The sequence below is a fragment of the Gadus morhua genome, chromosome 8 (genome assembly GCF_902167405.1).
Source record: "Gadus morhua chromosome 8, gadMor3.0, whole genome shotgun sequence".
In the NCBI taxonomy this organism is placed as follows: Eukaryota; Metazoa; Chordata; class Actinopteri; order Gadiformes; family Gadidae; genus Gadus; species Gadus morhua.
Window position 1 is genome coordinate 944,703 of NC_044055.1, and position 14,432 is coordinate 959,134.

A 14,432-nucleotide genomic window follows, 5' to 3' on the forward strand; every position below is an offset into this window, starting at 1 on the left:
GTGTTTTTCCGCATGTAAACACTGATATAAGAACAAAAATAGAGATGCAATCTGAACCTACGAGTGAATACAGCACCATCTCCACTCTGCCACTCAACTGTACCAATCACAGACAAAGAGACCAATAGATAACCTCATTCTACTACAAATAGTGCTACGGGTTACAGGTCATACCTTGTAGTCTACTGCGAGGGTTATTATGTGTACAGTGGGCAGTTCATTTATGTTTTCCAATGGGTTGGTTTAGGGTTTAATTGCCAACACTGTGCCAAATTCCCCCACGAGGAAATCCAGTTATATTCCATTACATTAAGGCCACAGGTGGCACACACACCTGCACACACATTTAGTGACAAAATACATTTTTTAAAATCAAACTCAATTAAAAAAGGTAAAAGACAAAAGCTGTTTTTTTTGCCGCGACTGACCACTGACCTTGGAAGAAGCTTTTGACCTTGAGGTAGGACACGGCCAGGCGTAGCACCGAAAGCTTGTCCAGCTTGGAGATGACGTCGGGGCTGAAGGGCAGCATGCTGGCCAACCGGTCCAGCTCCGCGTTCAGCCGGTCACGGTGCCTCTTCGACGGGTTGGTCTTCACGCTCGCCACGGACTGCTTTCTGCAGGGATCCAATCGCAGGACAGGATGGGGGTGAATTGAGAAGCAGGGGAATGTCATCTGAGTTTCTGTTTGTTTGGGGAGCTTCTGTTGAGGACAGGACCGTCTTGTTTTAACCACTTGGAACGAGAAGTTTACGGTGCTGTCCTATATCAAAACTTTATCTGGAATACTCGAAAGTAAACTACTGTCAACTACTAATTATACATGGCTAAACCAAAGTTAAAGTTCATGGCATGCCATAATTATAGAAGGATTATTTACTTAAAATGTTTACTATGCATTTCTGAAAAGTGACATTTTATACAGGCTAAAATATATGTATTGCAATATAAAGACCAAAAGTGCTGAAGTTCATAAACAAACTTTTAGTTATTAGTTAAAAAATAATAGTATTATTCTAAATTACTAGATTTAGATTACTAGGTTTAGATTTATGTAGTATATTTGATCTGTTATTACGAGGTTTTTGGGCATGAACAAATAAAAAAGTTTTGTTTTAGTTAAAAAAAAAGTCAGTCAACGTTAACTAGGCTACCTCTTCCTCCGGAAAACATGCCGAGACTAGAATCAGAAAAAAAGGAAATGATGCCCGCCACAAAGGTTTGCCTAATTCCTTAAAATAGACAATAACATGCGGAACATCAACTCAACTGTTTTTGGACGGGTTTCCTTCTCTTTCGACCAGCGTACAGACACTCTCCCGGTGGAATCATCATCTGGTGAGAAAATATAACCATTAGCCTACAAAAATAGACATTTCGGTGTCATGAAAATAAAATACAAAATATATACCATCTTATTTTTAAAGTGTCATTGATGACTTCGAACTATAAAATAATAATAAAATACGGTCTTACCTAAATCGTTTGAAATGTCCAGTAATTCGAATGTAAACAAAGTGTAGTTCAACTATCTGGTCCAAAATGTTGTTAAAGTCACAAAAGCTTCAGGATCAATGCAAATGTAGCTGCACAATGCTCTGGGAAGAGATGCAGCTGTAAAACGGGCTTGATTGAGATGCTTAAATGCAGTGACAGGGCAGGGCTGCCTTTTAAGCGTACTCCTATTGCAGGTGGCGGATTGAATCTCATTGACCCCCCCCCCCCTTGCGTCTTTCGCACGCAACCTTCCTCGGCACGCGAGGAGGAGGGCTCCCGTGAGCTCATCCACAAGCACGCGCTTCCTCTGGGGACTCGGAGCGGCGGACGCGCCATCCTCCTTCAGGGACGGTTACAACGGACCGCGCCTCGCAACGTGCGGATGGAGAATGAAGTGGTCGGGATGTATTCGGTTCAGCTTTGTTTTGTTGACGTGTGGTGAGTGTGCAGGCATTTCGATTGTTTGATGTAGGCCTACTTGTAGTTTAAATTTCAAGTATGTATCTAACGTAACACTACTGTATCCACTACTACTGTGGATAAGTGCGTTCATTGCTAAAAGTAGGCTACGTATTCGTTGTCAGCGAGAAGTGCCTCTACTTATAAGAGCAATAACACTGCAATAACACTTACTCTGGGTAAAATGTATATGGTGCATATACATTTTACCCCCCCCCCCCCCACACACACACACACTATTCTGACAGGCCAATATAAGCAGGAACCAATGTGTTCTTCATATATTACAAAGCGTAACGTGATGGTCGAAAGACCTCGCCAGTTAGTCAATCCATAGCCTAAAAGGAAATAATTTGACATCAGAAGACTAGTTATGCAAATACAAATTTTAATGTTATTTTTCAAAGCACAGATAAGAAAAAATGGGTCATTCTAATGTGTAGTTGGGATTGACCACCAAGACGGGGTCCTCTTCAGTCGTCGGAGCCTCCCCGTTCTTCGACTGTTTGAGCCCCGTTTGAGTCAGCTCAATAATGACGTGGTCCTGAACGGGTGGAGGAGAGAGAAGGCAACGTCTTAAAGCTACGCACCAGCGCCATCTCCTGCTCGACACTGAAAACGATATGCCTTGATCATCGATTTGTAATAGCAGGGCCGTTAACAGCTGTAGCTCATTAGGTTAATTAAGGATCTATAGGCAGGCTAGTGGCCATAATTAACGCCATGAGATACAATCATGTGCACCCCTGTGATTAAGGTGTAGAGAAATGAAGCAACTGTAAAGATTTGATATGCACAATACATTCAGAATATATTATCAACCCCACCAAGTTAAAATCGAAATGATGCAAAAAAATATGCAGGGCATGAAGACATAGAATAACTCTCGACAGCATTTCTTACATAGTTGATGAGCCGGTGAAGCACTTTTTCAAACAGCGTTTTCTTTGAGATCAGCTCCTCCTCTGTTTCAATTTCACTTTCCATCTCTTTCAGATACCAGTTGACCAATTCACTCTTTTTCAAAGAACCCTCCTCATCGACTGTGGATGGAGAAATAAAAATCAACGCCATCTCCCACTGAAACGTATTCAAAGCATTCGCCTCAACTTACATTAAAGATTTACATTGCAAAATGTTCTTCCTTGATCTAATGACCACATTAAAAAAAACAGATCCTCCACAAAGCAACATCAGCATGCATGCATATTAAATGGTTAAACCGATTAAAGTGGTTGCCCACCTGAAAGTAAACCCAAATGAGACCACTCTTGAACTGTGGTACCGTCATTCGTCTTGAGTAGAAAGTCGTTATTAAAACTGGGTTTTCCCATAGATTTAGAGTCAGCCTGCCCTCAACACTATATCTAGAGCTGTACTTTTCCTACACATCAGTATATTGAAACACCAGTTATATCATGCACATTTACTTATTATGCAGAGATCGTATAAGGCCCCCATTATATGCAGGTCAGAAAAGGGTTGAACTCACCCTCCTCCATCCTGTGCATGTGGAGGACGATGAGGTTGGAGATCTTGCGGTACTCTGCGAACGACATTTTCAAGACCGCCTTAGGGGCAGAGGTGCTCTCTGTGATTGGCTGTTGCTCCTTGTCCGTCACCGCTCCGTTGACCCCATTGGTTCCCTTCTCTCTCGCCTCCGCTGCATCGTTCTGGTCTGCAGATGGAGAGCAGAGGGTGACTGAAGTCGTTTGGCCGTCACTGCTTAATGTTATTCTTTAAAGGCTAAGGCCCAATCCCATTTCTACCCCTTCCCCCTCCCCCTTGTTTTGAAGGGGTAAGGGGTAGAACTGGGATTGGGCCTAAATATATCGCCTTTAAAAAAGGGCATTTATTTAAGTAGCTGCCACCATCTGTTAAAGGCTACATCTTAATGAGGGCAACATGGTGAATACGGTGGGAACAATACTTTACTCATGACATTATAGGTGGGACATTTTCAGCGTGCCATATTACAATTCATTTTATGTAAGAAAAATAAAAAACGTTACACAAACAAATTGATGTTATACAGCGTCAGTGTTCTTTATTTCCCCCTCATCTGTAACCCAACAAGTATGACAAAACCCAAACTAATCGTTACCAGTATCTCGCCCTTATTCCCACCCCCTACGGACACACACACTCACACACTTCCCCTAGTACCGTGAATCTCCTGCTCGTCTTCCTCGTTGTCAAAGTTGATGTCGGGAGAGTCCACGCGGATGATGGATTTGTTGAGCAGACGAAACGCCTCCTTCACGTGTTTGGGCTGGACCTGGGGACGAACGGCAGGCTGGAGAGAAGGTCTCTGGGTTCGGCTCTTCACATTACAACTAGCAGGTTGCCATGGAACACCCATCTGGGGTGAACAGAGCAGTACCCCGTTCTACGCTATGACACCTTTCTAGTGCCGTGGTGCGACCGTCTTCTCCCAGACGCTGACCAGCGGTCTAACATCAGCTGGTCTCTGTGTACACTACAACCGTCCGCTAATGGGGGGCACACGTGATTCAGAGACCAGTCAGGGGGTTTGGGTACCGGGCTGGGGGTACCGGGCAGTGGGGGCCGGTACCTCGTCGGAGCAGTACATGCGGGTCATGGCCTCGGACAGCCGCAACATGCTCTCCAGCTGGCGCACCGTGATCCTCCAGGCCGACTTCATGCTGCCCGTGCTGTCCCTCTGCCGCAGCAGCTTGTACTGCTCCACCACAAACTCCCGGGCAGCGGGGGTGATCTGGGGGGGGGGGGGGGGGGGGTGATAAGGGTCATCATGGTACACCAATACACCAATCACAGAGAAGGGTCAACTACATCGTGATGAATCTATATCTTTATAAAAACTAGAGGCTACATAAATGTGAAGCTCTTGCGTCGGATGGAGTACCCTGTTCAAATGGATCAGGGCCTGGCCCGGTATTGATACGCCAGGACAATGATAATACTCTCACTCTGTAGCCCAAGCTCAGTGTTGAAACGTCACATCAAGACCGTACACTTGCTTCAGTTCTATTCCATCCAGGGCTGTCCTTTGACGAATTAGCGGGAAAATGGACCCCTTTTCTATAACGTTAACCATACAACACTAGGGTTCAATAGTGATGCAGACAACGAGAGCCCACACAGCCTTAGAAAGTGGAGGAGCTGAATCAAAAGTTTAGATAAATAAAAAAATAATAATATTAGAACTGACCATGGGTTGGAACTGCCTGGCAAAGAGGATATACCTCTGGACCTCATCCGGGGAGTAGACCCTCTGCACAGACTCCATGTTCCTGCAGTGCAGGTCCACTATTCGCCGGGCGATGGCGTAGTCCGTTACCTGGGGTACACATCACACAGGGAGCGTCACCTTAAACCACAGACGGACTTAACCAAAACAGAGACAGAACTGACACATTAAAACTGCAATTATTTGAGCTGAAGCACTGCACACTAGATCTGTCAAACATAACAGGTTTGTTTATGTACGTTTGAGATTGGGCCCTTCACAGAGTGCAGGGAGTGATTTGATAGAACCATTCTTCAAACAAAATGAGAGGTAAGCATTGATCAGTTATAGAATGTGATACTATTGATTACATTATTGAAATAACCATCTACAAGCATTGACTAAAGATGATCAACTTATAATGTATAAGCTATCAGCCAATTCAAATGTCACACATTGTGACTTTAAATCTAGTGCGACCAGCCAGCAAAGATGGAGCGCTGAAATGTGTCCGACGGGTTAGGGTTAGGGTTAGGGCGCCCCCAGGTGGGGTGGCCCCCCTCTCCGGGCGCCGCCCACCTCATTACACTCGTCCACCAGGATGAAGAAGAGGTCGAAGCGGGACATGATGGGGGCGGACATGTTGATGTTCTGCTTCAGGGACTTTGAGCGGTTGTAGTGGCCGTCGATGGGGTTGGCCGCGGCCAGGATGGACGTCCGGGCGTTGAGCGTCGCCTTCAGAGAGGAAACTAAAGTTACCCTCCAGTCATTGGTCGGTCACTTCACACGGTGTTAAACTAAAGTTACCCTCCAGCCATTGGTCGGTCACTTCACACGGTGTTAAACTAAAGTTACCCTCCAGTCATTGGTCGGTCACTTCATATGTTAAACTAAAGTTACCCTCCAGTCATTGGTCGGTCACTTCACACGGTGTTAAACTAAAGTAGTTACCCTCCAGTCATTGGTCGGTCACTTCACACGGTGTTAAACTAAAGTTACCCTCCAGTCATTGGTCGGTCACTTCACACGGTGTTAAACTAAAGTTACCCTCCAGTCATTGGTCGGTCACTTCACACGGTGTTAAACTAAAGTTACCCTCCAGTCATTGGTCGGTCACTTCACACGGTGTTAAACTAAAGTTACCCTCCAGTCATTGGTCGGTCACTTCACACGGTGTTAAACTAAAGTTACCCTCCAGTCATTGGTCGGTCACTTCACACGGTGTTAAACTAAAGTTGCCCTCCAGTCATTGGTCGGTCACTTCACACGGTGTTAAACTAAAGTTACCCTCCAGTCATTGGTCGGTCACCTCACACGGTGATAAACTAAAGTTACCCTCCAGTCATTGGTGGATCACTTCATACGGTGTTAAACTAAAGTTACCCTCCTGTCATTGGTCGGTCACTTCACACGGTGTTATGGTGACAGGGTTAAAATGGTTCCTAACATTTAGAGAGAGGTGGGTGAGTGGGGAGGGAGTGAGGGACCTTGATTCCAGCCTTGGTAATGGAGATGGTCTGCTGCTCCATAGCTTCATGAATTGCCACCTGGTCCTTCAAGTCCATTTTGTCAAACTCGTCGATGCAGCACACCCCCTAGATACAGACGGAAACACAAATATCAGAATCAAGGCTACTGGCACACAAGAGAGCAGCTAATCACTAACGCACAGACAGCATTAAACACAGGCTACGCCTGAATTACAGATCATGCATTCTCCGTGGTATAGGGCTGCAACAAATCTTCGATCGACAATCCCATTTATTAAAATTTGTCTTCAATTTTATAAAAATACAAGAAGGACAAATAACCAAAAAGTGTAGCTAAATGTTGCACTTCAATTCAAATATTTGGGTCATGGAACATTATTAAAGAGATAGATGACGGGTACTGGTTGAAGACAGGAGGACGGGTACTGGTTAAAGACAGGAGGACGGGTACTGGTTAAAGACAGGACGGGTACTGGTTAAAGACAGGACGGGTACTGGTTAAAGACAGGAGGACGGGTACTGGTTAAAGACAGGAGGACGGGTACTGGTTAAAGACAGGAGGACGGGTACTGGTTAAAGACAGGAGGACGGGTACTGGTTAAAGAGAGGAGGACGGGTACTGGTTAAAGAGAGGAGGACGGGTACTGGTTAAAGAGAGGAGGACGGGTACTGGTTAAAGACAGGAGGACGGGTACTGGTTAAAGACAGGAGGACGGGTACTGGTTAAAGACAGGAGGACGGGTACTGGTTAAAGACAGGAGGGCGGGTACTGGTTAAAGACAGGAGGGCGGGTACTGGTTAAAGACAGGAGGGCGGGTACTGGTTAAAGACAGGAGGGCGGGTACTGGTTAAAGACAGGAGGGCGGGTACTGGTTAAAGACAGGAGGGCGGGTACTGGTTAAAGACAGGAGGGCGGGTACTGGTTAAAGACAGGAGGGCGGGTACTGGTTAAAGACAGGAGGGCGGGTACTGGTTAAAGACAGGAGGGCGGGTACTGGTTAAAGACAGGAGGACGGGTACTGGTTAAAGACAGGAGGACGGGTACTGGTTAAAGACAGGAGGACGGGTACTGGTTAAAGACAGGAGGACGGGTACTGGTTAAAGACAGGAGGACGGGTACTGGTTAAAGACAGGAGGACGGGTACTGGTTAAAGACAGGAGGACGGGTACTGGTTAAAGACAGGAGGGCGGGTACTGGTTAAAGACAGGAGGGCGGGTACTGGTTAAAGACAGGAGGACGGGTACTGGTTAAAGAGAGGAGGACGGGTACTGGTTAAAGACAGGAGGACGGGTACTGGTTAAAGACAGGAGGACGGGTACTGGTTAAAGACAGGAGGGCGGGTACTGGTTAAAGACAGGAGGGCGGGTACTGGTTAAAGACAGGAGGGCGGGTACTGGTTAAAGACAGGAGGGCGGGTACTGGTTAAAGACAGGAGGACGGGTACTGGTTAAAGACAGGAGGACGGGTACTGGTTAAAGACAGGAGGACGGGTACTGGTTAAAGACAGGAGGACGGGTACTGGTTAAAGACAGGAGGACGGGTACTGGTTAAAGACAGGAGGACGGGTACTGGTTAAAGACAGGAGGACGGGTACTGGTTAGAGACAGGAGGACGGGTACTGGTTAAAGACAGGAGGACGGGTACTGGTTAAAGACAGGAGGACGGGTACTGGTTAAAGACAGGAGGACGGGTACTGGTTTACAGATCGTGGTTAACAGGTCGTGGTTAACAGGTCGTGGTTAACAGGTTTTGGTTAGCGACAGGGGGGGGGGGTCGTGGTGGTTAACAGGTTGTGGTTAGCGACAGGGGGGGGGTCGTGGTGGTTAACAGGTCGTGGTTAGCGACAGGAGGTGGTCGTGGTGGTTAACAGGTTGTGGTTAGCGACAGGAGGTGGTCGTGGTTAACAGGTTGTGGTTAGTGACGGGGGGGGGTCGTGGTGGTTAACAGGTTGTGGTTAGTGACGGGGGGGGGGTCGTGGTGGTTAACAGGTTGTGGTTAGTGACGGGGGGGGGGGTCGTGGTGGTTAACAGGTCGTGGTGGTTAACAGGTCGTGGTGGTTAACAGGTCGTGGTGAGCGACAGGAGGAGGGGGTCGTGGTGGTTAACAGGTTGTGGTTAGTGACGGGGGGTCGTGGTGGTTAACAGGTCGTGGTTAGCGACAGGAGGTGGTCGTGGTGGTTAACAGGTTGTGGTTAGTGACGGGGGGGGGGGGGTCGTGGTGGTTAACAGGTCGTGGTGGTTAACAGGTCGTGGTTAGAGACAGGAGGTGGTCGTGGTGGTTAACAGGTCGTGGTTAGAGACAGGAGGGTGGGTCGTGGTGGTTAACAGGTCGTGGTTAGCGACAGGAGGTGGTCGTGGTGGTTAACAGGTTGTGGTTAGTGACAGGAGGTGGGGTAGTGGTGGTTAACAGGTCGTGGTTAGCGACAGGAGGTGGTCGTGGTGGTTAACAGGTCGTGGTTAGAGACAGGAGGGTGGGTCGTGGTGGTTAACAGGTCGTGGTTAGTGACGGGGGGGGGGGTCGTGGTGGTTAACAGGTTGTGGTTAGTGACGGGGGGGGGGGGTCGTGGTGGTTAACAGGTCGTGGTTAGTGACGGGGGGGGGGGTCGTGGTGGTTAACAGGTCGTGGTTAGCGACAGGAGGTGGTCGTGGTGGTTAACAGGTCGTGGTTAGTGACAGGAGGTGGGGTCGTGGTGGTTAACAGGTCGTGGTTAGCGACAGGAGGGTGGGTCGTGGTGGTTAACAGGTCGTGGTTAGCGACAGGAGGTGGTCGTGGTGGTCTGTACGTTGTCAGCCAGCATGAGGGCTCCGGCCTCGATGACGAACTCGTGGGACTCTTCGTCCCGGACGACGGCGGCCGTGAGCCCGGCGGCGCTGCTGGCTTTGCCGCTGGTGTAGATTGCCCGCGGCGCGAAGTCCACCACGTGCCTGAGGACGGGAGGGGCGAGGACGGGAACACAGAGCAGAAACAAAGGTCCCGTACCATACCGCCAGGTGAGAGCGGGATTAGCCTTTAGGAGCCGTTTAGGATATCCGCCTCTTCTGACATCACATGCGGGCGCGTCCAGAGGTGCGCTGGATAGATCAGTACCAGCGCACCCAGTGGACTGGAGAGAACGTTGCTCATCTGTCGGTCACACATCTAGGTGGACACGCCCACTTGTTATCTCAGGAGAGGCCGATTTTCCAAACGGCTAATCACACACACACCTGGTGGTATACTGTCCCCTTTATCACCAACCAGTTCCAATCCCATCAGTCTAGTCTGTTGAACTGCTGGATGCAATCTAGAGACTCTTGCGGCACAATTTGAGGAAATTAAAGGAGTGTGTGAAGGGGTCGTACTTGAGGAACTGGCTCTTGGAGGTGCTGGGGTCACCGACGATACAAATGTTGACGTCCCCCCTGAGGGATGTGCCCTCCATGGTCGTCTTGGCAACGCCGCCAAACAGCATCAGCAGGATACCACGCTTGATCTCATCGTTACCTGGCAACCCCGGGAGAGTCATTCAATATTTTTTTCCCGTGGTAGAAAAAACGAATTGGTTTAGTTTTACAAATGTAGGCTTGTTTTCTTCAGGTTGTGTTATCTAGCCCCCCATCTGTTAACCGGTGTTATCTAGTTCCCCTTTGTTAATCTCTTGCCTGGGGGGGGACCGGTCACAAGTTCCCTTTATCTCTACCAGAAAACCCCTGCATGTCAACATTTCCCCTCACATGACACATGGACCAATGCCTTGCGGGGAGAGAGGGGGGGGGGGGGGGGGGGGGGGGGGGGGACTGTTAAAAGGCCGTTTGAAACTTTATTCTAGGCTCCCTCTGCTAGAAAGGAGATTAGTGTACAAGAACTTGAATAGGTTAATCTTCTACAAATATGAGCATCTCAAAGAAATTGCCAAAGAAATGTGAGAAACAAAGATCAAACCATTATGCATGTACTTTACAGATTTTATGTAGGCTGATGGTTGGAATGTCAAATTATAGTACTACTTTAATTCAACCATAAAAAAAGCTGAAGAAGTAACCAGTGTTTGGTTAACCTTTTGTTAATTAAAATGTAGTTCCAACCATATGATGTGATTAATAAATATTAACGCTTCGGGAACACAATACGAGAATACTTCCAGCTGGAGTCATGAGGTGAGCGTAACAAAAGATGCTCCTGAATGAGTGAGGAGCGGGGTTACCGTGGATGGTGGGGAAGAGGCTGGTGCACAGGTTGTGGTAGAGGTTCTTGTCCTGAGTCATCTCAAACACCTTCTCCCACTCCTCCACCGTCATCTGGTTCTTCACGCTCTCAGCCGTCTGGTCCTCCTGTCGCAGGGCCTTCCCCCCAAACTGACCACACACACAACGTTACGATGACATCGGGCTGCACTGCATCAACGTCTTCATTTAGAGAGATGATCCTCCTACATTTGTACACGTCTACCACAAACACATTGTCATTTAACAACACAAACACGGGAGCTTCTCAGCTCGTCAGGGAGCATCCTGGGGGTGGGAGGGCTCGGGCAGGGCGATTAACCACATCTTTATTGTGATTTCGATCGTATTGAAATTATTTTTTCTATATTTTGTTGATTTAAATGTATTTATTTTATTCATTAAATGGTTCGTAGATATTGCAGATCTGTAGCTGGATACATATTTGTACAATATTCTCGATTTGACCATTGTGTATTTTTTATGCGCGAGAGGCTGAATAAATGCATCATGTTCTCAAACTCGTTTGAATAATCATGATTTCAATAATGACCAAAACTAAAATCGTGATTATGATTTTTTGTATAATCGAGCAGCCCTCGTGTAGGCCGATCACACGGGGTCAGACCGAAGGTAGTCCCCCCCCCCCCCACTGACCCTTGGGTTGGTGGGGGCCACGTGAGAGGCCAGGAAGGCCAGTCGGTAGGACAGGTCCCGGACCCCCAGCGCCTTCAGCCCCGCCACGCCGTCTGCGTCGAAGCCCTCCCTGCCGGTCAGCCGACTGCTGGTCTCTGAGCGCACGGCTGGGGGGGGGGGGGGGGGGGACGAAGAGGAGGAGACGAAGAGGGACGCACATCAGACGAGGACAGACTTCAGACGTGAATCAGGAGTCTGCTCCGTGAGCGAGGGGGGGGGGGGGGGGGGGGGACCTGCGGATGCCAGCGCAGACACGTCGGGCACCACGATGAGCGTGCCGGTGAAGTCGCTGTGGTCCCCCGCCTGGGCCGTCTCCACCGCCTCCGCCCGCAGGACCACCTCCACGCTGCGGGGGATGGAGCCCCGGGGTAGCTCCGCCTGCGTCTCCTGGATACGCACCTGGGGGGGGGGGGCATCGTTAGAGAACACACACACACACACACACACACACACACACACACACACACACACACACACAGGTTTATTTTTACATTTTTATGCTTGATGATAGAATGAGAAGGACAGAAGATACGGGAGACGGAGGGCAGGACGTGCAGCAAAGGACCGCGGGGAGGGATCGAACCCGGTCTCTGCGATCAGGACCGGGCTGCGATGCATTTGGTAGCCAGTGTACTCCCATCACCCCATCCACCCCGAACACACCTTCTGGAAGTCCACGAAGCGCGACTTGTTGGCGTCCAGCATGAAGCGCTTGCGGTTGGCGCACACGGGGTTCTTGCAGATGTTGGGCTGCGTGTAGCGGAACTGCTGCTCCACGTCCTTGACGAGCGACTGGCAGTCCAGGCACAGGAAGGTGCCGCTGACCAGCTCGGGGTGCACGGGGTGCGTGCGCACCACCTGCCCGCTGATCCGCAGCAGCGAGCCAATACGAGCCGCCGTCAGCTCCCGGATCCTGGAGGGAGGAGGGGGGGGGGGGGGGGCACCAAGGTTCACGGTGAGAGGGGTCCCGGGGAGACGTACGACAGTGTGTCCCTCCATTCATTGAACGAGGTGCAACGTGCAGGCCTCCAGAACAGATACACAGTACACATCTCAGTCTGTGGCCGAGGCACGTCATTTGGTGCCACAGAACTTGGTGATTGTATCCATTTTGTATGAAATTTGAAGTAGGCCTCCGTACATCAATTATTCAAAAGAAAAAAAAACGTACAACAGTGATTTTTTTTATAAACACAGCATGAGAAGAAGAATAACATTAACAAAAATAATTTCAAATAAACTCAAGTCAAGGGACCATTAATTTTTATTGCCACCAGAGAGATGTATGTCCTAAATGCCACCATATTGGTGTCGATCCGGAGTCCCGACACGTAAAGAAACAACGCTTACTTTTGTCTGGTCGGAAATTCAGAGAAGGCCACGTAGAACTCCTTAGACGCAGGGATGTTCCCGTGGTCTCTGGCAAAGTGCCGCACAGCCTGACACAGAAACGGATAGACCCTGTAGGGTGGGAGAATGGATCCTGTTGGAATCACACACACTGAAATGGCATTTATGTTGCATCTTGAACCCAAACAGATGCAACATTCAGTAGGATACTCTTCTAAAAACAAACACGTGGGCGTGCGTGCGTGCGTGTGTGTGTAACCTGTAGTACTCCTCCTGGATGGTAGTGGCCAGCGGTTGGTTGTACTGCTCAATGTTCACGAAGCTGACTGTCAGCGTGTTCCTCTCGGGACGGATGAGTTCCTCAGCGTCCGCCAGGTACACCAGCTCACCTGTCGGGCTCTGAAACCTGAAACAACCGCTTTCTGGTCAGTTCTACCTCGAGGTTATTGGTGCCCAACAAATATCACAATGATCAATTCTGAAGTATTCAGTGGAAACGGCAGACTTTTTTCATGTGCACAATATTTAGACTCAATTAAATAGAAAGTATTCAAGGTAGATTTACAATTGAAGTCGACTTCACACACACGCACGTCGGGTATGATCACCAAAATACGCCTTTATAGAGCAATACTCACTCTTCCAGGAACTCCAAAAATAATTTCTGACATTTCTCAGACAATGCGTCTTTCACGTGGACGCCCCCGTCCGGCCCCGTGTCCGTGGAAAGTGCAGGATCCATCACGGCGCTGTTACTGGCGGAGGAGCAGCGAACACCGGCAGTGGACTACCGTGTACCTGGGTCTAAATCACTGTGGTGGTGGCGCAGGTGTGCTCACTAACCATCCGATTGAATTTATGAACTCCCCCGAACTTTTCAACAGCATGACGCTTAATTGACACCTTGTCCAATGACTTGCTGCTGCTCCACGATGAGAAGCGTAGGCGACTTGTAAAGCTACTTGCATTACAGAACCCACCGAATTGACAAGATGTTCCCAATTTACAAACGTCAACATATGTTAAGATTAGCTCCTTGCAAGAAAAGGTTTTCCATAAAAAAAAATGAACGCCCACTTCGTCCCAAATTGTACAATATACCAGTTATTTCACATATTGTATTTTTATTTAGTCCTGTCAAGTTGCACAAAAATACATTTGACACAGAGAGGCCCTCAGGGAATAACTACGTTCCAATTATTGTAATATAAATATACACAAATATTTATAAAATAAGGTATTTATGTAGTCATGTGTTCAAAGTAAAAGCAGACCTATAAGCAGTAAGAAGACGTCACCAACATGTTTCTGTCAGAGTTGCCGTCAAGAGAATAGCACAAAACTCTGAAACATTTAACACACATTAGAAAGTCTTCAGTTATAATAGTGCAATTAATGTGCAATAAACTTATATTTATAGGTTTATAATACTAGGTCTGCACAGTGATGGAGAGGGAACCGGAGGCTTCCGCACAGTGACGAGCTACTAGAGCATCTACATGAACATCTGCTCCACGCTCAGGGTT

The 14,432-nt window shown here is 48.4% G+C and overlaps 2 protein-coding genes and 1 long non-coding RNA gene across 6 annotated transcripts in view; 1 reads left to right on the forward strand and 2 right to left on the reverse strand.

The window, feature by feature from the left end:
• Positions 1 to 1,704, reverse strand: part of LOC115549031 (aryl hydrocarbon receptor repressor-like) — a 19,182-nt gene extending 17,478 nt beyond the window's left edge. Inside the window, exons 1-3 of one of the 2 annotated variants that reach the window (XM_030364012.1) lie at positions 1,477 to 1,704; positions 1,271 to 1,335; positions 436 to 617 (exon numbers count right to left, since the gene is read on the reverse strand). In XM_030364012.1, coding sequence (XP_030219872.1) covers positions 436 to 617; positions 1,271 to 1,335 — 247 coding nt within the window. In that variant the 5' untranslated portion in view covers positions 1,477 to 1,704. Of the gene's footprint in view, positions 1 to 435; positions 704 to 1,270; positions 1,336 to 1,476 lie in introns of both variants that reach the window. The other variant, XM_030364013.1, reaches the window with a different exon arrangement.
• On the forward strand, positions 1,211 to 3,216 carry LOC115549033 (uncharacterized). Of its 2 annotated transcripts, none has more exons than XR_003977688.1 (3): positions 1,211 to 1,338; positions 1,766 to 1,935; positions 2,953 to 3,216. It is a non-coding gene; the product is annotated as an uncharacterized LOC115549033 (long non-coding RNA). The 2 variants fall into 2 exon arrangements; XR_003977689.1 differs by having other exon boundaries at positions 1,228 to 1,338; positions 1,692 to 1,935.
• mcm6l (MCM6 minichromosome maintenance deficient 6, like) lies at positions 2,327 to 13,888 on the reverse strand. 2 transcript variants are annotated; one of them, XM_030364010.1, is made up of 17 exons: positions 13,545 to 13,885; positions 13,166 to 13,312; positions 12,907 to 13,017; positions 12,220 to 12,469; positions 11,790 to 11,955; positions 11,518 to 11,663; positions 10,842 to 10,992; positions 10,000 to 10,141; positions 9,441 to 9,582; positions 6,655 to 6,762; positions 5,747 to 5,902; positions 5,150 to 5,278; positions 4,532 to 4,693; positions 4,123 to 4,234; positions 3,449 to 3,634; positions 2,860 to 2,999; positions 2,327 to 2,500 (listed from the first exon to the last, which is right to left on the reverse strand). In XM_030364010.1, the coding sequence occupies exons 1-17, from the start codon at positions 13,646 to 13,648 to the stop codon at positions 2,384 to 2,386; spliced, it is 2,469 nt and encodes an 822-aa protein (XP_030219870.1). In that variant the 5' UTR covers positions 13,649 to 13,885; the 3' UTR covers positions 2,327 to 2,383. The 2 variants fall into 2 exon arrangements, with proteins under 2 accessions (XP_030219870.1, XP_030219871.1); XM_030364011.1 differs by having other exon boundaries at positions 2,357 to 2,568; positions 13,545 to 13,888.
• Positions 13,889 to 14,432: the final 544 nt, after the last annotated feature.

Coding starts and splice junctions, on each gene's coding strand:
- mcm6l (XM_030364010.1), bottom strand. CDS start 13,648: ATGGATCCTGCACTTTCCACGGACACGGGGCCGGACGGGGGCGTCCAC. Junction 12,470..12,906: donor GAATTTCCGACCAGACAAAA/GTAAGCGTTGTT, acceptor TCCTCCCTCCAG/GATCCGGGAGCTGACGGCGG. Junction 9,583..9,999: donor TCCAAGAGCCAGTTCCTCAA/GTACGACCCCTT, acceptor TCCCGTCCTCAG/GCACGTGGTGGACTTCGCGC.